This window comes from Molossus molossus, unplaced genomic scaffold (assembly GCF_014108415.1).
Source record: "Molossus molossus isolate mMolMol1 unplaced genomic scaffold, mMolMol1.p scaffold_m16_p_18, whole genome shotgun sequence".
In the NCBI taxonomy this organism is placed as follows: domain Eukaryota; kingdom Metazoa; phylum Chordata; class Mammalia; order Chiroptera; family Molossidae; genus Molossus; species Molossus molossus.
Window position 1 is genome coordinate 61,824,523 of NW_023425353.1, and position 23,022 is coordinate 61,847,544.

Below are 23,022 nucleotides of genomic sequence, written 5' to 3' on the forward strand. Positions count from 1 at the left end.
CAGCTCCGGCATCAGGCTCCCAGGATGGCCCCCCTTCTGGGAGACCCTGCTGATATTGTCCTTGTTCGAGGGGCTAGAAACCAGACCCTGGTAACGCTCCACCCTGGGATGTCCCAGAACCCACGGCAGAGGCCAATTCTCTAATCACGTAAAACAACTAAGCACTTCTTAGCTTCTCTTTTCAGACCAGAGGGGCCAGTTTCTCGACCTCTTCCCCGACGGGGGTTCTGCTGAGCCAGCGGGCTGAATGCTGACTCCACAGCTCCCCCAGGCTGGGTCCAGCATGCCCAGATGCCCTCCCAGCAGAGTGCTTGTCCGTTCTTCTCTTTTCTGTCATTTGAAGCACATGGGACAGTCCTACGTGCATAGCAGGTGTTTATAAACATGTGGTAAATTTCATCCACTTGTCCACTTAGCCAGCTCTGTACCCAGCACCATGCTAAGTCCCTGGACACATCAGCACGCCAGAGGCCCGGGGCTCTGCCCCGTGAAGCTCATGGCACAGTGGTTCTCTACCCCTACGTTTGTTTAGCCCTTTTACATATTTACCTAGCTGGCTCCCCAGCACCCCTGTGATGTGGTTGTTATTATTCCTAGCTCACAGGTGAGAGAGCGGTGGTCTAGCAAGATTGCGTGATGAACCCAAGGTCATGAGGCTATAGGCACTGCCCCTGAAACTCCAACCCATGTTTTCTTGGGTTGTGTAGACCTGTGCCAAGACCTGCCTCGCAGAGTCTCCTATTGAGCTCTGCAGAACAGTGAAGTACCCCCTAGGCGTCATCCTTCCCGCACAGGGAAATTCCAATATTGTTTTATTATCCTGCCTCCGTGGGATTGAAAGCAATGCTTATTCAAGAATTATCACCTCTTCCTCAAACGTGAGCAGTGCCCCGCAAATGCAGAACCCCTAAAACACTGGGCATCAGCGATCTTGTCAAGGGTTTCTCAAATGGCCATGGAGTGTGCGATCTCAATCATAGAAAAGGAGAACTCCAGCAAAGTTGATATCTTTCTGAAAACTTGCAAAACCTGATAGCCTGTTCAGAAGGGGAAGTTGAGTTGTTTCCCACCTTTCTGATGTCTCTGAACAGATGGTACCTCCGCTTCATCGGTGGCAAGACCTAAGCTGTCGCTGGACACATAGAGGACTCTGCTCATTTAGCAGGTACCACTCATCTTTTTATTCTCGTCTGGGGGAGAACTCATTAAACACGACAGAAGGTGTTAATGTAGAAGAGACTGCCAGGTTTCTCGGAAAGGGGGGATGGAGCGAGGGGTCTAGGTGGGTGCAGTACCTCCCAGGAGTGCTCGTGGATCAAGGGGGCAGAGGGGAGGGACATCCACCCCAATTTAGTAGGTAACATGGAGCCAAAGTGGAACAGTGTGTTGTGAAAAATGTCATTGTCTTCTTGCTTTCTCCCATTTTTCCTGTCTGTCTCATGCCCATACCACGATATGTCTGCCTCTTCCTCTGATCCAAACTCAGCCTTTTATGCTTCCTCGGTCAATATGCCCATAACCGTGCCCGTATTGCCTTCCCTGGGCTTTCATAGACGCTCAGCTATTGAGAAGATGACCACTGAAAAGGGTCACACTTACTAGTTTTGTGTTTATTGGTACTGAATGGTAAGAACTGGTGAAAATATGTTCACATATATATGTGTACATACATGTATATATTACATATGTATATGTTTCAAGTTTTCATTGAGAATCCACTCTGAGTAAGACCATTAGATGAATCAGTTGACTGATTTAGTATCTTTTTGTCTGGATCTACAGGGTTGACCGTTTTGCCGGGACCTGTGTTAGAGGGTAGGGATAGAGAGCTTTGTTAATCCGGGGCAGCTTGGATTGGCTGGAGATGGAAGTTGACTGTTGTTTCACACGTGCTTTGGGGGAGGAAGGGGGGAATGTGGGGTCTTGAGCACGCGGAAGCAATAGGAGCTGGAACACATTCCCAGCTCTTGTCGGAAGGTGGTGATGATAACATTGAACCACACAGGCCGAGTTGCTTCTGCTGGGAGAAGCATTGTTGACTCAATAAGAAAAAAACCCAGATATACCCTGCGGAATAAAAAGGGCACAGACAGATAATTCACAGGAAATATGCATGACTAATAGTGACAGTTTTAAAAGAAATGAAATAAATGTTAGTTACAACAATTATGAAATCCCTTTGGCCATATCATTGGCCGAATAATTATCTTCTGTTAGATCTTCCCTGTGTTGGTGGATGCTTGCTGATTCGGGCAGCATCACCTACTGGTACCAAAAGCATATATACACTTTCTGGAAGCAACCTGGCGAAATGCGTCAAGAGCCTTAGAAATGTGACTGCAGGTAGAAACGGTGCTTTGGGAAACCTACTTGAAGGAAATAATAAAAAATGCAGACAAATATGTTTATTGCAGCATTATTTATAAAAGTACAAATTGGGAATAACTTAGGTATGCATTAATAAGACAATGATGAACTAACCACAGATAGCTGTACAATATGTTGGAATCACTACAAACTGTATTTTCTAGTAATTTTTAACCACGTGGAACTAGGTGCAGGATAGGAAATTTAAACTCTCAGAATACAAGATACTCTACAAGGGTGATTTCAGTGACCACACCCATGGCACGTCGAAGAGAGACAGTGGTTTTCTCTCCATGGCACAGGTTGGGGTGGAAGGACCGAGGGCCAGGAGGCTTAACCCGCTGGTCCTGCTGAACACCCCCAACCACACTATTTGACGGCATAGGCTTTCGTTCCCTGTGAAAACACATCCTCACGATCATCTCTCAACTAAGTGACATATCAGCCTATGTACTAACACGAAAAATCAGCCACATTTGAAACATCTGCTACTGAAATATAATGAGCATAATGTTTGGACAACAAAGTTGGTAAGAATATTAGAAATCACTTAGCAGGTGGGTGAAACCAACCCACTTAAAATGAGCTGAGCAGGCTCCAAGAATGGGGTGCAACCTTTGTTCTAGTGACTAATGAGGACGACTGGAGCTGAGGAAGACCTGTGCTGCCCTAAAGTACCGATGCTGAGACGTGTGCAGTGGGAAGAAGAGTGCACGTACTCACGATTTTGTCCCGGAAAGTACCGATGCTGAGACGTGTGCAGTGGGAAGAGGAGTGCACGTACTCACGATTTTGTCCCGGAAAGTACCGATGCTGAGACGTGTGCAGTGGGAAGAGGAGTGCACGTACTCACGATTTTGTCCCGGAAAGCACCGATGCTGAGACGTGTGCAGTGGGAAGAGGAGTGCACGTACTCACGATTTTGTCCCGGAAAGCACCGATGCTGAGACGTGTGCAGTGGGAAGAGGAGTGCACGTACGCACGATTTTGTCCCGGAAAGTACCGATGCTGAGACATGTGCAGTGGGAAGAAGAGTGCACGTACGCACGATTTTGTCCCGGAAAGTACCGATGCTGAGACGTGTGCAGTGGGAAGAAGAGTGCACGTACGCACGATCTTATCCCGGAAAGTACCGATGCTGAGACGTGTGCAGTGGGAAGAGGAGTGCACGTACGCACGATCTTATCCCGGAAAGTACCGATGCTGAGACGTGTGCAGTGGGAAGAAGAGTGCACGTATGCACGATTTTGTCCCGGAAAGTAGAGATGCTGAGACGTGTGCAGTGGGAAGAGGAGTGCACGTACTCACGATTTTGTCCCGGAAAGTACCGATGCTGAGACGTGTGCAGTGGGAAGAAGAGTGCACGTATTCACGATTTTGTCCCGGAAAGTAGCGATGCTGAGACGTGTGCAGTGGGAAGAGGGGTGCACGTATGCACGATTTTGTCCCGGAAAGTAGAGATGCTGAGACGTGTGCAGTGGGAAGAGGAGTGCACGTACGCACGATTTTGTCCCGGAAAGTAGCGATGCTGAGACGTGTGCAGTGGGAAGAGGGGTGCACGTATGCACGATTTTGTCCCGGAAAGTAGCGATGCTGAGACGTGTGCAGTGGGAAGAAGAGTGCACGTACGCACAATCTTATCCCGGAAAGTACCGATGCTGAGCCGTGTGCAGTGGGAAGAGGAGTGCACGTATGCACGATTATGTCCCGGAAAGTACCGATGCTGAGACATGTGCAGTGGGAAGAAGAGTGCACGTATGCACGATTTTGTCCCGGAAAGTAGAGATGCTGAGACGTGTGCAGTGGGAAGAGGAGTGCACGTACGCACGATTTTGTCCCGGAAAGTAGCGATGCTGAGACGTGTGCAGTGGGAAGAGGGGTGCACGTATGCACGATTTTGTCCCGGAAAGTAGCGATGCTGAGACGTGTGCAGTGGGAAGAGGGGTGCACGTATGCACGATTTTGTCCCGGAAAGTACCGATGCTGAGACGTGTGCAGTGGGAAGAGGGGTGCACGTATTCACGATCTTATCCCGGAAAGTAGCGATGCTGAGACGTGTGCAGTGGGAAGAGGGGTGCACGTATTCACAATTTTATCCTTGAGAGGTTCTAGCGCAGGTCCAGGAGGGAGCACCCTGCCCACGGGGCAGCCACAGCTCTGCACGTAACCGTGCGGTTCTCGGCGAGTTCTTCCCCGCTTGTGGTTACATGTGTTTTCCTACAACGCCGTTAAAGTCCTGCTCTCTGGAGAGTCACCCCTCTGTCTATGGGAAAAGCTATCACATCATAGATTCTTCTATCTTAAAGGGACCTAAAATATTGCCTAATCCAATCCTTTAATGAAAAAGATTAGAAAACTTGGGTTCAGACCAAAGACAAATACTAGCCACAAAGAACAAACAAAAAACACTAAAATTAAAAATGAATCTGAAGACTTATATTTTTTTGATACAGAACATTCCAAGTTGTGCCCACAATAGCTGACATCCTGGAACTCTGTCATCTAGCCAGTTCTGTACTCCACCTTGACACTACCCCTCTGCAAATGCCATGCCTGAGCCAGACCCAACATTTCCAGTGAATTCTCTGAACAATGAAAAGCAGAGCAAAAACTGTCTCCATCTTAAGTCATTTAAGAAGCATTTATTGAGCAGTTAGTATGTGTCAGGCATTACCCTGGGCACTAGTCCTGCACTGTCCAACATGGTGGCTACTTACCACGGGTGGCTATTTAAATGTAAATTAAATTAAATGAAAAGTTCAGTTCCTCACCCTGGCCGGTTTGGCTCAGCAGTTAGAACGTCGGCCCGTGGACCAGAGAGTCCCAGGTTTGGTTCCCGCTAAGGGCACGTACCTCGGTTGCAGTTTGTCCCCGGCCCCGGTGGGGGTCGTGTGGGTGGCAGCCATTCAATGTGTCTCTCGCACATCGATGTTTCTCTCTCTCTCTCTCTCTTCTTCTCTCCCTCCCACTCTATCTGAAGATAAATGCAAAAATGTCCTCAGGTGAGGGGCGAGGGAGTTCAGTTCCTCAATAGCCACATTGTAAGCGCTCGACAGTCAGTGGCTAATGTGGCTTTATTGACAGTACATATACGAAACATTTCATCCCTGCGGAAGAGTTCTACTGGACAGGTCTACCCGATGATTATTTTTCAGACTGACCCAGGTGTCTGTGGAAGGAGGTGGAAGGAGTTGGGGGGCTGGCCGGCTTGTACGGGTGAGAGGCAATCAGAATAGCTCGATGCACAGGTAGTTAGATAAACAAAGGAAGAGATAGCTGGGTGGAGCAGAGGATGGAGGAGCAGCTGGTAGAGGTCCTTCGCTCTGGATGATTGATCTATTAATTTGGACCAAGATTGAATTGGCTCTTGGGGTTCTCACATCACAGTTTTGGCTTCTAAAGAGCTTGCAGCTGAGGATATTCTTTGTTGTACCCCTCAACTTTCCCTTTTCTTCTCACCTAAGCTTAGGGAGGTTGTAGGGCATGTAATTCAGAGACAGAAAACAGATGGATACAGCCCAGCCAGAGTGGCTCAGTGGACTGAGCGTCATCCCATAGACGAGAGATCCCAGTTTGATTCCCGGTCAGGACACATGCCCGGGTTGCAGCTCAATCCCCAGTAGGGGGCGTGCAGGAGGCAACTGATAGATATCTCTCTCACATTGATGTTTCTCTCTCTCTCTCTCCCTTCCTCTCTCTTTAAAAACAATCAATGAAAACATATTTAGAAAAACAAAACAGATGCATACATTTAGGAGGGACTTCCTATCACATCTTCTTCATTGGGTCGGGCTTCTTCCTGACTACATTTCAGTTGGGCAATGTTTGCATTAAATGTCCTGCCGGGACCTAGCGCAGTGCTCTGGACACAGCCTTGGACCACTTTAACAACCCCACCATACGCTCATCTGTAACTGACTGTAAGGTCAGCTCGTGATGGAGTTTTGTGTTTTTTTTTCTTTTTATCCTCACCTGAGGACATTTTTCCTTTTTTTTGTTCAGATAGAGTAGGAGGGAAAGAGAGAGAGAGAGAGAGAGAAACATCGACGTGAAAGGGACACATCGAGTTGCTGCCACCTGCACGACCAACCAGGGCCGGGGACAAACTGCAACCGAGGTACATGCCCTTAGCAGGAACCGAACCCGGGTCTCTCCGGACCGCAGGCCGATGCTCTAACTGCTGAGCCAAACCGGCCATGGCTCATGATCGAGTTTTTGAAACAACTTCCTGCATGTGAATTTAGATTACATTAACAGAAGCGTGGTACGAAGACCATGTAAAGTGATCATTTCACGTCATCAAGTCAGTCCCCAGTAGAACTCTCCCTGATTCCTGATTGTCTTGAATTTGCCAGAACTTCCATCTGTTATCTAGCTAGCCAGCATCGTTGTGAAAGATAATCCACCCCTGATGTGTCTTCCTTGGGCATGTCAATAAGTAAATTGATTAATATAATCTTGGATTCTCATTAGGTTATTTAATTTGGTTGCGATCCCAACTCATTGGCAGAAATTCAAACTTCTCAGTTACTGTAACTAAAGATTTTAACGAAGACTGAAGTGTCTCGTTAAAACAGATTGTTGGATACCAATCGTTGTGAGTTTTCTATAGCTTGAGTAATGGGCTACAGACTAGTTATTTGTGGAAAGATAAGTATTTCTCTTTAGGCGGAGGAGATGCTTCCTGCTCTAAAGTCACATTATATTATGTTGAACAAGATCTAAGGCATTTTGGAAAGGCCTGAAACGTACAAAATGAAGCTCAGTGGGTAGAGAAGAGACGAACTAATGAACAGGTGTCTGGCTCTGTGGGTGTTCTCACATTGTTAGTTCATTTAATCCTTGTCACTTCTTCCTCTTTGCAAAATCTCCTTCACTTGGCTTCTGAGACACCAGCTGCCCAGTTTTTCTCCCCTTCTCTGCCCACTCCTCTCAGTCTCTTTTGCTGTGTTCTGCTCATTTCTCTGACCTCTGATTTTTGGCAAACCTGAGGACACCGTCCTCCACTATCTACACTTACGTCTTTGGTGCTCCGACCCAGTGTCGTGCCTTTAAACGCCATTCATGTCATGAGAAATGTCCATTTTAATCTGCGGCCAAGAGTTCTGCCTGGGGCCATCTACCGGACACCTCCACTTGGATGGCACATAAACGTCTCCAACTCAGCACCTCCCAGACCTGGCTTCTTTTCCTCCAGCCTTCTTCACCTCTTCCTCCCAGTTGCTCTAGTCCAGACTCGTGGAGTCGCCCCTGACGACTTCTCACTTTCAGCCTATTTGCCAACAAACCCCGTGATGCTACCGTCTGCATCTATCCAGAATCCATCACTTTTGCCTTCTCTACTCCCCAAACCAAGTCCAGTCTGATGTCCTGTCGCGCCTGGATTATCATAAGAGCATCCCTACTGGTCCCTGTTTCTAACTTTGCTTTCACGGTCTATTTTCCACAGAGCAGCCAGAACGATCCTTATAAAGAATAAGTGGGACCACGCTATGCCTTTAATGTGAGCTCTCCAATGGTCCCCACCTTGTTCAGAGAAGAGCCAAGTTATTATTTTTTAATATTTGCCTTTCTTGAATTTTAGAGAGAGAAGGGAGAGGGAGAGAGAGAGAGAAACATTGATGTGAGAGAGATACATGAATTGGTTGCCTCCTGCACACCCTCTACTGGGGATTGAGCCCACAACCTGTGCATGTGCCTTGACCAGGAATCGAACCAGTGACCCCTTGGTGCGTGGGCCGATGCTCAACCACTGAGCCACACGGGCCAGCGAGAGCCAGGTTCTTTGACGTTTGCACAGTGGCAGTGAACCCTGCCTGTCCTTGACCCACACCTCCTTGACGCCTCCCTGCTCTCTGGCCACACTGGCCTTCTTGCTCTTCTGCAAACACATCCAGGTGCCCTCCCATCTCAGGACACTGGCTACTTCTCTGCCTGGTCAATGGCGTGGAATGTAAAGTGCACGAGTGGTATCAAGGAGGTGGAAGAAAATAAGATGAAGGCGCTGTTTCTAGCCCGAGGAGGAGAGGGTGGTTATTCAACATACAGTGTCTTTAAATTGGTCAGCCATGTTGAGAGAAATAAAATAGAAATGTAGTTCATGCCATATATCAAACTAAATTTAAAATGTATTAGAGATTTAGATAGAGAGGCAGACAGATACTGAACTATAGATAAACATTTATGTGATTTTGGGGTGCTGTGGTCCTTACTAAATGGAATGCTATGACAAGAATAGTGTGGGCTTTGGAGCCCAAGGACACGGGATAGAGCCCCAGCCCTTTCGTGCACTAACAGCACAGTTGTGACTGAGCCTTGCTGAGCCTCTTTCTGCTCATCTGTAAAATGGGGATAGAAACACCTACCTTGCAAAGTTGCAAGGACAGGCAAACATATATAAAGTGCGTGGCCTAAGGAGGGCACAGTTATTCTTGTCTTACCTCACATTGGTCGTGTGCAAAGCATGGCACCTTCCTGAACTCAGAGATGATTTTCTTCCCGGTGTTCTCCCTTCTCAGGTGATTGTTTACAATAAGGGGGAACACATCTCACAAAGGAAGTGTTGACCGCATCATGCATTATTTGGTCCGTGCAGGAAAAAGATTTCTTCCATTCAGAGGCACCGTATGGGCCGGCGCTCAAGGCCAGGGAGCTGGAGACCGGCACACTGGTTTAACTGGGGGCATCGGGTTTAACAAGCCTCTCTGAGTGGATGCTTTAGGAGCAGCTCTGGCTCGCATCTGAGCAGATGCTTGGGGGTTCAGCGAAATGGTCTCCACTTCTTCAAAGACAGGGAGGTTTGAACGGGGTGCCTTCTGATGCCCGCGCCAGGATATACGAGTGTCCAGCCACACAGGCTGAAAGTCCGGGGCCCACCAAGAAAAGGGCAGGGGTCCCGTGGTTATCCTCCAACTTCAGAATTTGCCAAAAGCACTAAGAGTCACAGAGGAGGAAGGAGAGAACATGTGGGCACAAAAGGGCCACACAGGAGAGGACTGGGAGGCACCCCGGGAGCTGGCACCCACAGACCCACGTGCCCACGTGGAGAGCCTCCCACGGCCATCTGAAGGCCCTTCTCAGTCTTCCTGCGGAAGCTGCTCAGTCCAGCTCAGGTCCAAGACCCCGAGAGAAGACCCCCACCCCCAGTCTGGGTGCTTGTACATTAGCTCCACCCAAGATCGAAAAGGAGGACCAAGCTACTAATGTTTCTAAGTGAAAATCCGACACTCTGCCCAGCGTGGCCGGCACTTCAGGTTTCTCAGAGCTCCTGTGGTTTCACGTTCTGAGAGATCCCCCTCTGGCCGTCTGCTAGGTTTTCAGCCCAATTTCCTCTGGAAGTGCGTTTGTCGAGTCTTCCGCAGCCTCTGCTTCTAAGCCCTTGCCCTCCGTTGCAGTTTAAACCTAAGGGAATTTTTAACAATTTCAAATTTTACCACTTGACAAACCAGACTGCGCTGCCCTGCCGCAGCTGTCTTTACTTCCCGGCCAGGCGGTTTGTGGGGCACAGAGCTGCAGGCTGCCCTGGGCACGGCGCCTCCTCCCTTTCTCATCGGCATCTGTCTGGGCTTCTCCCGGTGCCCAGACCTGCTCACAGTGACTGCATGATGCTCTGTTGTGCACATGGACTACAGTTTATTCAGAATATCTTTCGGGAGTCAAACATTTAGACTGTTTCCACTTTTTTTGTCTCTACAATCAAAATGAAACCACAATGAACACCTTTGTGCAATTGTGTTTTGGTTGGTCAACCTTTCCCTCTTAGGGTGAATTCCTAGGAGTTGAACTTCTTAATCAAAGCCCTATGTATCTTTTTTTTTTTTTTAATCTTCGCTCAAGGATATTTTCCATTGATTTTTTTTTTTAGATAGAGTGGAAGTGGAAGGGAAGGAGGGGGAGAGAGAGAAACATTGATGTCACATCAACTGGTTGCTTCCCCCACAACCCTGACCAGAGCCGGGAATCGAACCTGGGACCCTTCAGTCCTCGGGCCGAGGTTCTAACTGCTGAGCCAAACCGGTCAGGGCCCTATGTAACTTGATGGTTCTTGTTATGTTTAGAATTTCTAAAACTCATGGAACCAAGTCACATTGCATGAGCAATGGCTCTGTGCTCCAGGTTCACGGCAGCAACCTCACTAGCTTTGAGTGTCATCATAAAAACCATCGTTTTGATCATTAAAATGGCATTCTAAACTTCAATATGTTTTCTAAAGAAGTATCTCCAATCTTAGACAGTCGTTCTCAATTCAGTTTTGCAAAATTCATTGACATTTAAAGCTGGTGAATGTAAGACTGTGCTTGTTAACACGGAGAGGTGTTCATTAGCTACGACAGTGAAGAGGGGTGTGCATACATCTCTTTGGACCTGGCTGGGCCAGAATGTGGCGGAGGAGGCTCCTCTCCTCATGACTCCAGGAATCGTGAGGAGAGACAATGGTCATGGGAGGAAGCAATCACAGCTGTGGGTCCCTCCCTTTCCCATCCAGGCTTTGACCAGAGTTGCGGGGGTGCAGAGGACTCTTGATAAATCGGGGGGATCCCTAAGAGGATGTCTCCCTGCGAGGCACCTCTTTACCCATATGGGGTGGGGAGTGCAGTTAAGTAGGTGGTCAGGCGGCAAAAAAGTCCAATTTGCCTCTTAAAGTTCCTGGTTCGTCGAGGCACGGGCGACAAGGAGCACGAGTCTGCCTGGTGCCCCCATTCCAAAGGTGCCCGGGTCCTGAGCCAGGATGCAGATGGAGATGCAGGGACAGAGAGGGTTCTCCATCCCAGCCAGAGCTGAGGGAACACTTTCAATTGGGAGAGGTCACAATGCCCAGGGAAGGCCAGGAACCCATGGATCACGAGGCCATTAGCACAAACCATGGCAGCGCATGCTAGCATAAGGCTCAGGGCTGGGACCGGTCGCCCCAGCTCAGCAGACAGCAGCCACGGAAATCAAGTATGAACAGGAGGCCAGGACCCCCCCCCCACTCCCCCTTCCCGCTCTGCCCATGCCTGTCATGCTGGCCCCTCCCCCATGTCATCACTGCCCTTTAGCAAGGACCAATGAGAGAAGACAAGAAACTGAAATGATAAGCTGACAACAGTTCTAGGTTTTACTCATTCTCTATGTGTCGCCAGGCTACATTTAAACCACTTTGACTCAAATTTGTGAATCCTTTTTTTGGCTACCCAACAGGTGCAAAGTGGGCAGAGGGTCAAGTGGTTTTAGACACTGTGAAGCCTCGTTTGCATTGCGCAGCCGAGCTGTACAATGAGGGACTTAGTGAACCAGCTATGGTATCATGTCCATTTTGGGTAGAATATATCTCCAGGTGTGCATATCCGCAGAGAGACATGTTAATATTCGCGATAAACTCTGCATGGTGAGATTTGGGGTGCTTTTTAATTTGCGTTTCTTTCCTTTTCTTTATTGTTGACCTTGTCTGTTTCTTTACTCTTATTTTTCCAAAATGTGAAAAGTCTTTTTTTTTTTTTTTTTTATCCTCACCTGAGGATATTTTTCCATTTTTTGTACAGATAGAATGGGAGGGAGAGAGAGGAAGGGAGAGAGAGTGAGAAACATCGACGTGAAGGGACACATCGAGTGGCTGCCACGCGCACGACCAACCAGGACTGGGGACAAACTGCAACCGAGGTACAGTGATACCTCGGTTCTCGAACATAATTCGTTCCAGGAGGACGGTCGAGAACCGAATTGTTCGAGAACCGAAGCAATGAAACCAATAGGAAAGCGTGACTCTCTCTCTGCACTCACACTGATGACGCAAGCAAGGCGCGCTGGGCCGAATGAACGCCGTTCGGCTCATCTCGGAAGTTCGAGTTCCAAATATTTGTTCGGATTCCGAGACAAAAGTTTCTCGAATCTCCATTTGGTCGAAAACCGAGGCGTTCGAGAACCGAGGTATCACTGTACATGCCCTTAGCGGGAACCGAACCCGGGTCTCTCCGGACCGCAGGCCGACGCTCTAACCGCTGAGCCAAACTGGCCAGGGCTGAAAAGTCATTTTTAAAAGCCTACTTCAAACCTATTTCAGATTTAAATACTCATTTTCATCAGAACTGTACAAACAGATAAAAACCGTATGCGGCTACATGGGGTCAGTTTTCATATCTCTGAGATGAGAGTAATCCCGGACTTGGCTCCTGACTCTTGAGAGCCTGTGGGCGCCCTTCCCTGTGCTTTGCACTCTAGCGCCCCCAAAAGGTTTACAATGTCAACGCACCGGCCACGTTGGCTTTCTGGAAGCCACGTGAGTTAAAAGCACGGCCACGAAGTTGACCAAAACTTCAGGAATGGTTTTTAATGGACTTGTTTTTAGATTAGTCTGGGAGAGAAGAAACGAAAACACAAATAATGAATATACAAACAGAGAACACACAAATAGAGAAGTGTAGAGGACGCTCTCTGTGGTTGTAAATGTGTCACAGGCAAAACAATGTTGTTTTCTCAGCTGCTGTGGTTTATGCCACTCAGAATAAGAATGCTGACAGAAAGATCCTACAGCATTCTTCCCCACGCTCCCCTCAGAAGCCGGAGCGTGTCACTGGTGTCCTGGGACAGAGCCATGAAAATAGACCGACGGCTCTGTCGGAGACCCCACTCTCCTAATTTCATAGGGAAGGGCTTCTCGTGGCCTTTCTTTCACTTCTGCTCGTGCCAATTTTATAGCTGTTTTGAGTTTCAAATGTGCACTCATGGGGACCATCTCACCTGGCCCTCACCACCACCTCGAGCGGTGGCAGGATTCTGATTTTGGAGCTGAGTCAAGGAGGCTCAGAGTCAAGGGCTCGTCCCAGCCGACAGCTGGTGACAGGAACAGCTAGGGCTGGCTGCTGAGCCTCCCACCTCACAGCCGCGGGCAGGGCTGGCCTTTGGGGGCTCAGTGTTCTATTAGGGAGCACAGGCAAGTCCTGGCCATTGCTCCAAGCACTGCAGTTCTAGGACTTACCTGGAGAAACACTCACTGACTTACACATTTCTGTCCTTCCCAATTTTCCTTGTAGGAAGAATTAAGTCAGCAGGATTTCCTCCGAGGAAGGAGTGCTGGGACTAACTGTTCTCCCTGGGACTCCCTCCTTGGCTGCTTTTCCTTCTTCTCCAGGGAAGTCTGTAATCTAAGAAAAGCAGGCACTGACCCCAGGGATCCTGGGCTTAAAAATATCAAAGGTGATAAGAAATCCCATTGGCTTAGCCTCCGGGTCCGCCCCCAAAGGGGTTTGCTGTTGGCCCAGGATGGCATGTCTCAGTGTTATGAGGAGCGGAAGAGAGGTTAATTAACCGAGGTCAATACTGCTTATAATTGTAATTGTTATAGTAGTTAATAATAATCCTAATAGCTGCGTCATCAAAAGTCGAGCTTAGAAATCACTGCATTTGAATCTAGTGATGAGAAAATTGGACACAGATACAGAGGATCTGGCCTGAACTTCTGTGTTTACTTGTTAGAGAGCTTGGGGTAAATTACTAAATTTCTTCAAGGGTTAATTTCCCCATTTGCTATGTTGAACAGCACATTATCATGGGGCCAGGGAGAGGGGTAATTATTTGTAATAATAATCACTATTATCATTAAGAGCATTTAATTTTTAAATAGGTAAGATGATTATGAAAGTCATATACAAACAGTAAAATATAAAATGCAAAATACCTTAAATTTACAGCAATAATAATAATGGTTATATTATTATTATTATTATCCAGTATCTAGTCTGTTTTTTCCTGTTTTGTGCTTCCTTTTTTTTTTTTTTTTTTAATCCTCACCCAAGGACATTTTTGCATTTATCTTCAGAGAGAGCGGGAGGGAGAGAGGAGGAAGAGAGAGAGAGAAACATCAATGAGAGAGGCACATCGACGGGTTGCCACCCACACGACCCCAACAGGGGTCAGGGAGGAACTGCAACTGAGGTGCGTGCCCTTAGGGGAAACCAAACCTGGGGAAAACCGAACCTGGGACACTCTGGTCCATGGGCCGACACTCTAACCACTGAGCCAAACTGGCCAGGGCTGTTTTGTGCTTCTTTCAAATACTTTCAGAAGTCCTCATCCCCGTTCTTCATCACCACCCACGCATTTCTGTCTCTTTTCTCACTGTGGCTCATGCTAACTTTCAAAACTCCCATCTTTCATCTCTGACTCCTCCCCACAGCAACTCGGACAGATGCTGAAGAACCCTTAGATGTACAGGCTATTTATCACGCGTAGTTTTGCTGGGTAAATAATAAATCCACTGGGATTCAGAAAACAGGGGCCGTGCCTAACTGTGGGGTTGCTTCTGTTTCTTCTGTCACAGGGAACAGAAAAATGGCAACCACCATAGCCAGGCCTGGGATTGAGGAAGATACCACAGGGTATGACTATGATTTTTCAATGCCATGTTTCAAAGTGGACGTCCAAGAGCTGGAGGCCCAGCTGCTGCCCCCACTGTATGCCCTGGTCTTCGGGGTTGGGCTGCTGGGCAACGTGATGGTGGTGGTGATCCTCACAAAATACAGGCGCTTCTCGACCATGACGAACATCTACCTGCTCAACCTGGCCATCTCTGACTTGCTCTTTCTGTTCACGCTGCCCTTCTGGATCCACTACATGAAGTGGGGCCACTGGGTGTTCGGCCACGGCATGTGCAAGCTGCTCTCGGGGCTGTATTCTGTAGGCTTGTACGGGGAGGTCTTCTTCATCATCCTGCTGACCGTAGACCGGTACCTGGCCATCGTCCACGCCGTGTTTGCGCTTCGAGCCCGGACCTTCACCGTTGGGATCATAAGCAGTGTCTTCACGTGGGTCCTGGCAGGGGTAGTAGCCCTCCCTGAATTCATCTTCCACAAGGCCCAAGAGCAGTCCGACATGTTGTTCTGCAGCTCCCTGTACCCAGAGGACAAAGAAAGGCCCTGGAAGTGTTTCTACGCCTTGCGAATGAACATCTTGAGCCTGGCTCTGCCGCTGCTCACTATGGTGGTCTGCTACTCCGGAATCATCAAGACACTGGTGAGAAGCCCCAGCAGGAAAAAGCTCAGGGCCATCCGGCTCATTTTCGTCATCATGGTGGTCTTTTTCATTTTCTGGGCACCCTACAACCTGGTTGTCCTTCTCTCCACTTTTCCAAAGATCTTTTTCGACAACAGCTGTGAGCAGAGCAACCGGCTGGACATCGCCCTGATGGTGACGGAGGTGGTGTCCTTCACGCACTGCTGCGTCAACCCTGTGATCTACGCCTTCGTCGGAGAGAGGTTCCAGAAGCACCTCCGCCACTTTTTCCACAGGCACGTGGCTGTGCACTTGGGCAAGTGCAATCCATTCTTTGCTGGCGAGACACTGGAAAGAGGTAGCTCGGTATCCCGGTCCACAGGGGAGCAGGAACTCTCTGCTGTATTCTAGGTCAGATGCAGAAAACTCCCCAAAGAAAATGCACCGGGCACGGCAAGCAAATACACTGAGCCAATGGCATTGATCTCTACACCAGTCCTTTGAATTTGCAGCACAACTGAAGAAGCTGTTGAAGACGTGGACATATGTCCACAATGGTAGCGGTATATCTATGCACCCCGAAGTCATTACCAGAGGACAGTGGCTGGGCAGCTTACTTATTGTCAAGCTCAAAAAGCTTTGCTTACGAAGAGTTACATACACATGAACGCACCTGTTCGACAGTTAGTCTAGGCAGCTACAAACAGGTAAAACTTTGTATATTTTAAATCTTAACTTCAGCCAACTATTGACATAAACGACGCCTATTTTGCAAAATGCAATAAATCCATCACATGCCTTCTTGTGCCTAGCTCTTTCCTTGCTTGGTCAAGAGTCTCTCTTTTTGCAGATTATGGCTATGTACTCTCCAGCAGCACAATGGTATGTCATCCCTGCTCTGATTATTCTTAATATTGAATTGATTTTCTATTCGCACCGAGTGACCACGTTTCCCAGGAGTGACTCAGAGGAAGAAGAGCAGTTGGGCGTTTTCGGTAGAGAACCAAGGCCTTGCGCATAGACACCCCCCCCCCCCCCGCCCCGAAAGGTGCAGACAGCGTCCTCCTCAGCGCCCGTCACTCGGCAGCTGTGTGTGACGTGGTGCGGACGGAGGCGCGGGCATCGCTTCGGTTAAGTGAAGGGTGCGGAATGTACGAAACAAACCCAGCCCTTGCCTCCCTGAAACGTTCCACTGGGCGGGGGTGAAAGACAGAAATGAATGCGGTGCAAAGGGGAACACACTCGGTGCTCCTCGGGGCCAGGAAGGGAGAAGCCACTTGTGCTGGAATCTGAGAGAGGAAGACTTCGTGGAGGAAGTGGCTTCCGAGCAGGTCTATGAAAGAGGAACAGGATTGGAAGGGAGGGGATAGGCGGAGGCATCTTAAGCCAACGAAATGCCCATGCAGAGGTGGGGTGGGGGAGCACCACGTGTGTGGGTGGTGGGGCGGGCTGGGTGGGCTGGGAAGGGCCAGGAATTTCAGGCAAATCATCTTGGGCTTTGTTGGGAGGGCAGGGTTTGGAGCAGGGCAGGCCATCGTGGTGCCCTAGAGAGGTGGATCTGGCAGCACACGCAGGATGGAGTGGAGGCCCCAGAGCCATGCAGGGAGGTAAATTAGGAAACAGGAAGTGGTCTCTGCCCTTCGGTAGCCGCGGTGCCGGGTAGAGGTGCTCATTTATGCTCCCCTGATCCCTGGAAGCTTTTAGGAGTTTTGGGACCCACGCAAAACTGCCCCCAAGCAAGTCAATTCAGGGTGCTCCACTTGGCTCCCCAGCCCGGACGTCTGCGCCGTCCAGTGTGGTCACTGCTCAGGCAGCCACGAGCACTTGGGATGCGGCCAGAGTGACTGAGGAGCTGACGCTTTAATGTTTAGTCCATTTTATTTTGTATATTTTTCAGTATGTTTTTATTGATTTTTTTTTTTTTGAGAGAGAGAGGAAGGGAGAGTGAGAGAGAGAGAAACATCGGTCGGCTGCCTCCTGCATGCCCCCCGCCAGGGGTGGAGACCGCCACCCAGGCATGTGCCCTGACCGCCACCCAGGCAGGTGCCCTGACCACCACCCAGGCATGTGCCCTGACCGCCACCCAGGCAGGTGCCCTGACCGGTAACTGGCTCGGTGCATGGGGCGACGGCGCCTAACCACTGAGCCGCACTGGCCAGGGCCGTTCTTATTCCACTTCAACAGCCGCGCGTGGCCACTGGCCGCTCCGTGCAGTGAGTGGTGCTGGCCCCTTCACCCCTCGCCACCCAGCAAGCTTCCTGTGGTCAGCAACACGTCGCTTGACCACTGTGCCACCGACCAGGAAAACACCAGTGCTGCAAAGTCAAACGACACCTTTTCTAGAAAACGCACTTGCCCTTCGTGGAAGAGACCCGTCTGACTCAGACGACTAGAGCGAAGCGTGACAGGTGCAGGGACCCGAGTGCAGGAAGCACGATGAAGACATTGCAGAAAGGACGGAGAGAGTGACATTCTGCTTAGGTTGGGTTCCCCCAAGAGCAGTGCCGGAGCAAGAAGGCGAGGCCAAGGGTCATTTGGAAAGTACTAGAAACGCCAGCAGGGAATGGAAAGGCAAACGGGACCGGGAAGACGCCAGCAGAGGCCAGCAGAGGTCCATCACCACCGCCTTCCACGGGTGCCTGGAGCCCAACGTTGCTAGAAAACTCCGAGAAACAGTGTAACTCACACCTCCGCCACCCCGTCCCAGGGGCAAGGGAGTCGGGCTGCTCCTGGGGGTGCTAAGCCCCCGCACTCAGGCCCCCCTGGCTGGCAGAGGGTCTTCCTAGGGTTGGGGAAGGCTCCCAGAAACTGTTGGGTGAGAGATAAAACACCTGCCACATATGTGAACTGGTGTGTGACCCACTTTTTCACGAAGCAAAGGGTGGAAGGGAGGGTGGTGTCCAGGCAGCTGGCTCAGTTTGTCGGAGGGCATAGTGGCCCAAGAGGCACTCTGCAAAGCTTGCTGGGAGTGCGGCCACAGCGACCTTGACAACAGCAGGTGACTCTCCTGTCCCTCTTCCTGTGTGTTGAGCAACATATTCTGCTATTTTTAAAAACAGATGATCCTTCCCCTGCTTGAATTTCTGGGTTTTCTTCAAATCCCAGGGCTAAAGCTGTGGAGTCTTTACCTCTCCTGAACAGAGCAGGTTCCTACCCTCAGCCTGCGGGTTGCCAGTCACTTCCCCGGGGTTTCTTCCATTTCTGCCCCTGGTAAATCCCCAGAGTGGTGTCATCATTCTCCTCCCCTGTCACCGATCTGTCCACGGGCGGGTGAGATGTGAGCCACGGGCCATGTCCAGCCCACACCTGCTCTAGGGATCCACGGGGCACGGCCACGCTCAGTTGCCCACGGATTGTCTGAAGTGGCTCTTTGCTGCTACAGAGTTGAGTCATTGGGACAAAGATTGGCCCACGGATTCTAAAATACTCACTTTCTTGTCCTTCACAGAAGTTTCCTGACCCTGAGAATCACACCCCACGGGATTGGGGGCTCTGACAGTCACACCTTGACAAGGGAGACCAGGTAGTGGGGGCAAGCGCAGGGCTGCAGACAAGCGGTTCAAGTGCCCGAGGGTCCGCCTTGACCCTGGGCGCAGTTCCGAACAAACTACACAGGTCACCAGGGCCGCTCACTAATGTATGTGTCAAGACAGCAAACTGGAAGTTTTCCCTGACCCAGCAGGACCCCGTAGGTCTCCGACAGGCAGAGCTTACACAGGCATTGTTCAAACAGGTGTCATGACCCTCGAGACCCCCTCACCTGTCTTGGGGACAAAGAGATTAGGTTGCTGACAGTTAGGGAGATCTTTCTTTGTAGAAGGCTGCTGGAGCCACCCACCCTGGATGGAAAGGTAAGAAAGGATGGTGGGTGCTAGTCTCTTGAGCTGGTAAGAGCGATGCCAATGTCACCAATGACAGTTGTCTATAAGCCTGAGATAGCTCACCACGGTGACAGGGGCACTGTGTGTTCTGACGCTCACCCAGGAAATCAGGAGACAAGGGATAGGTCAGCCACTGCTTTGGGCTGGACCCGTGCTTTCAGGGTTGATTTTGTGGGGTTTTCCCCCTTGACCAGATGAGAGCGTACTGATGGGAGGATTTCCAACTTTGCCCAAGAAGATGGCTCATCTGCGGGACCCCGTGAGCAAGCGTGTGGGCCGGGGACTGCCAGACAACAGAGGCTGATGAGAAGTTGTACGCCAGAGAAAATGCGCTTCTTTAAAATCCCAGCGCTTTGGTTAAATATCCCCAAGGATGTCTCCAATGACTACAAAAGCAGTCCATGGCTCAGTTTGTCCTGGCAAATTGGCCCCAGCCCTCAAATGGTCCCTTACTTGCTAACACCAGCTTCAGTTACAGTTGCAGTGAGAAATGTGAACACTAGGGGGCCCTCGCCAATGCCAGAGCGGCAGCAGGCCCTGTGCAGTCATTAGTGCAGCTGAGAATATGCCCACGTGTAGGGAGGGAGGGGGAGGTTTTGATGCTATTACAGCAAGAAACTCAGTAATGTCTACATCTGACCTTGTCCAACTGAGTTGCAAAACTCTAGGGGCTGCCATGTATATTACTAGGTATTGTAATGGATCTAATTGGTGGATACTCTGTTGCCCTCCCCACCCAGATCCACTCTGACTCTCTCCCCTGCTCTGTGCCTGAGAAGATGTTCTGTGTAGACCTCGTTGTATTCCCTTTGCTCTCTGGATGAAGCCCTTGGCGGTGCCTGCAGGAGGCGGGAAGAGGGAGGACAGTGAGGTCAGGGTATTTAGTCCCCCAGCCTCCTTCCTGCAGCAGCACGGAGGGGTGGCTGCGTCCTTCGACAGCAAGTCCCGTATCCCAGCTCTGGACCTCTCCACGGTTTCTCCCACCCCTCACCTGTCAGACCTAGAGCTGGTAGTGCTGCGGTTACTCATCTGTGGGGACAGCATTCTCTCTTCACCCTGCAATTACCTTTGTAAATGGTCTCTTTATTAAACTGTCCTCAAAGTGCCCACTTCAAGTGTGTCGTTTCCTGCTGGGACCCTGAGTGGCACAAGGAGACAATAGATAGCACAGGAAAACAAGTTGGCAATAAATGAAAAAATATGGAAAGTGTCCAGTGAGTGGTCAGGGAAGACTTCCTGAAGGAGGAGGCACTAGGCCGGATCCTAAAGACAGCAAGCTACACCTCTGAAGAGGGCCGTGGGAGAGGGTTAAGCAAAAGCAAAGCTGAGAAGGAACAGAGAACGTTCAGAAGGTGGAGACTGAGATCGATGTGGGAGGACAGATCGGCGGATCAGGAGAGAGAGGTCTGCAAGCGAGGGCCCTCGATGCCTGAATGAAGAACCTTAAATGCAAGGGTTTGAGCGTACCCTCTTGGCAATGGGGAGTGACACCTCTCTAGACACAGACCGGGGGCGTTGCTGGGTTCATGGCGATTCCTCCAGTGACCATCACCAGGCTACTCCCAGGTCCCCTGTGACTTGTTTGACCCAAGAGAGTCTGACCTGAGCAAGGCCAACAGGAATTTGAAAACTCAGATGAAGACACTCATCGATGGGTGGAACTGACTGATGCTGTGGCCGTGGCCTAGAGAGAGTCCCCATGACCTCCCGAGGTCCAGTGGTCCCTCCCTCTTCCATTTTGCGAGCTGTCCGAACTACACCCACGCAGTCACGCAGTCACTCCGGGTGGCTGGGGCTGTTTGTAAGTGAGATGATGAACGGATGTGGAAATGAGGGCTGGCAAGCAACTGGCAGACCCTGGGCCTCCAGGAGGCGAGACATCCATACCTGGAGAGGGAGAATGGCAGCCCAGGTGACAGAGAGTCAGTTACGCGGTCACCTCCGGCTGTGTGCCCACTGAGGACGGCGCCTGCTCAGGCGCGGGGCGGAGGCGGAGGGGCGATGCTGCTGTTCACCGATGTGAGGAGGAAAACGAGGGGCGTCAGAACCCGAGGGTGGGACGGGTGCTTCTGAAGTCACCGAGCAACTTATTTATTTATTTTTTTGGCATTTATCTTCAGATAGAGTGAGAGAGAGAGAGGGAGGAAGAGAGAGAGAAACATCGATGTGAGAGACACATCAAGTAGTTGCCGCCCACACGACCCTGGTTGGGTCGGGGACAAACTGCAACCGAGGTACATGCCCTTAGCGGGAACCGAACCTGGGTCTCTCCGGTCTGCAGGCCGACGCTCTAACTGCTGAGCCAAACCGGCCAGGGCATCACTGAGCAACTTAAATCAAAACAAAACAACAGCAGAACCCTCAAAGAGTGAAATTGTTATGTTGAAAGTAGGGCCGCACTTAGAGCCTTTCTGTGACCGTGTTGAAAAAAACAACAACTCTTATTACTCGAGGCTGCCAGGTTAAGAGTTTTGGAAACCAATTTAGAGCCCGAATTGGCAGGTGCTTAATTATAATATAAGTTGAATTCACACATTTTCAGAAAATCATGCTTTGCCCTGGCCAGTTTGCTCAGCGGTTAGAGCGTCAGCCTGCGGTCTGGAGAGACCCGGGTTCGGTTCCCGCTAAGGGCACGTACCTCGGTTGCAGTTTGTCCCTGGCCCTGGTTGGGTCATGCGGGAGGCAGCCACTCGATGTGTCCCTTTCACGTCGATGTTTCTCTCTCTCTCTCTCTTCCTCTTTCTCCCTCCCACTCTATCTGAACAAAATAATGGGAAAATGTCCTCAGGTGAGGATTAAAAAAAAAGAAAAAGAAAATCATGTACGGATGAAAAGCACCGAGACGGCACGAGAGCCCATCGGGGGGACTCTCTGGAAAGCCCTGGTTCTCCTGTGTCCTCTGGCACCTGTCATCCATGTGTCTCATTCCCGATGAAGCCGTTTTCCTGAGCACAATAAAGTTAGTTCAGCCCATGTACCACTCTTCACGCTCACCTAGTAAATAGGATTTGAATTCAACGCAGACCAGAAGATAAAATGGAGAATCAGAGTAGGGAAGAAGATTCCAGAAGGGATTACAGAACTTGTTTCATATGTAGTATCAAAAATCTGAGTTTGGATTTTGAGAGTGCTTTGCAGAAGAGTGCAGAACAGAATTGTGGATTGGGCTGAATTTATCGGTATGTGCACTCATCAGAGGTACTGAGGTTTTCAGAGTTTTTTGACTGGGCCCGGCTGGTGTGGCTCAGTGGTTGAGCAGGGACCCATGCACCAAGAGGTCACAGGTTCGATTCCCGGGCAGGGCTCATGCCCGGTTGTGGGCCCGATCCCCAGTGGGGGCATGCAGGAGGCAGCCAATGTTTTCTCTCATCGATGTTTCTCTCTTTCTCCCTCTCCCTTCCTCTCTGTCTAAAATCAATAAAGAAAAAATAAGGAGAGAAGAGTTTTCTGACTGGGTTCATGCAGATTTGGACCAAATACTGACCACGCCGGATGAGTGAAAGGCCAGGACTCCTTTGGAACATCCTCCAGGACGACTGGAGCATCATATCGCCCCTATCACGTGGGTTCTGATGACCAGTCTCTTCCCTCTGCAGCAGAGAAGACCCTGTTCTCCTTCGTCACGGAGACCAGATTGGACAGGAAGGTCACCTGGAACGGTGGCGGGAGGAGCTGCAGTTCGGATACAATGCTTGACCTGTGACCCAGGGAGCACACTGAGCACACCAGCACAGGGTGGTCGTTATAAACGCCGACAAAGGACGGTGACCGGGGCGCGAGGAGCCATGTGACAGCCAGGAACCCCTGG

General features: G+C 50.1%; 1 protein-coding gene across 1 annotated transcript; it reads left to right on the top strand.

The window, feature by feature from the left end:
• Positions 1-98: 98 nt before the first annotated feature.
• Positions 99-16,305, top strand: LOC118633347 (C-C chemokine receptor type 3-like). Its single transcript, XM_036267181.1, has 2 exons — positions 99-1,165; positions 14,663-16,305. Exon 2 carries the CDS (start codon positions 14,674-14,676, stop codon positions 15,742-15,744), a length of 1,071 nt encoding a protein of 356 aa, XP_036123074.1. The 5' UTR covers positions 99-1,165; positions 14,663-14,673; the 3' UTR covers positions 15,745-16,305.
• Positions 16,306-23,022: the final 6,717 nt, after the last annotated feature.

What these genes read in the sequence shown, in the direction of transcription:
- LOC118633347 (XM_036267181.1), top strand. Translation starts at nt 14,674, where the DNA reads ATGGCAACCACCATAGCCAGGCCTGGGATTGAGGAAGATACCACAGGG.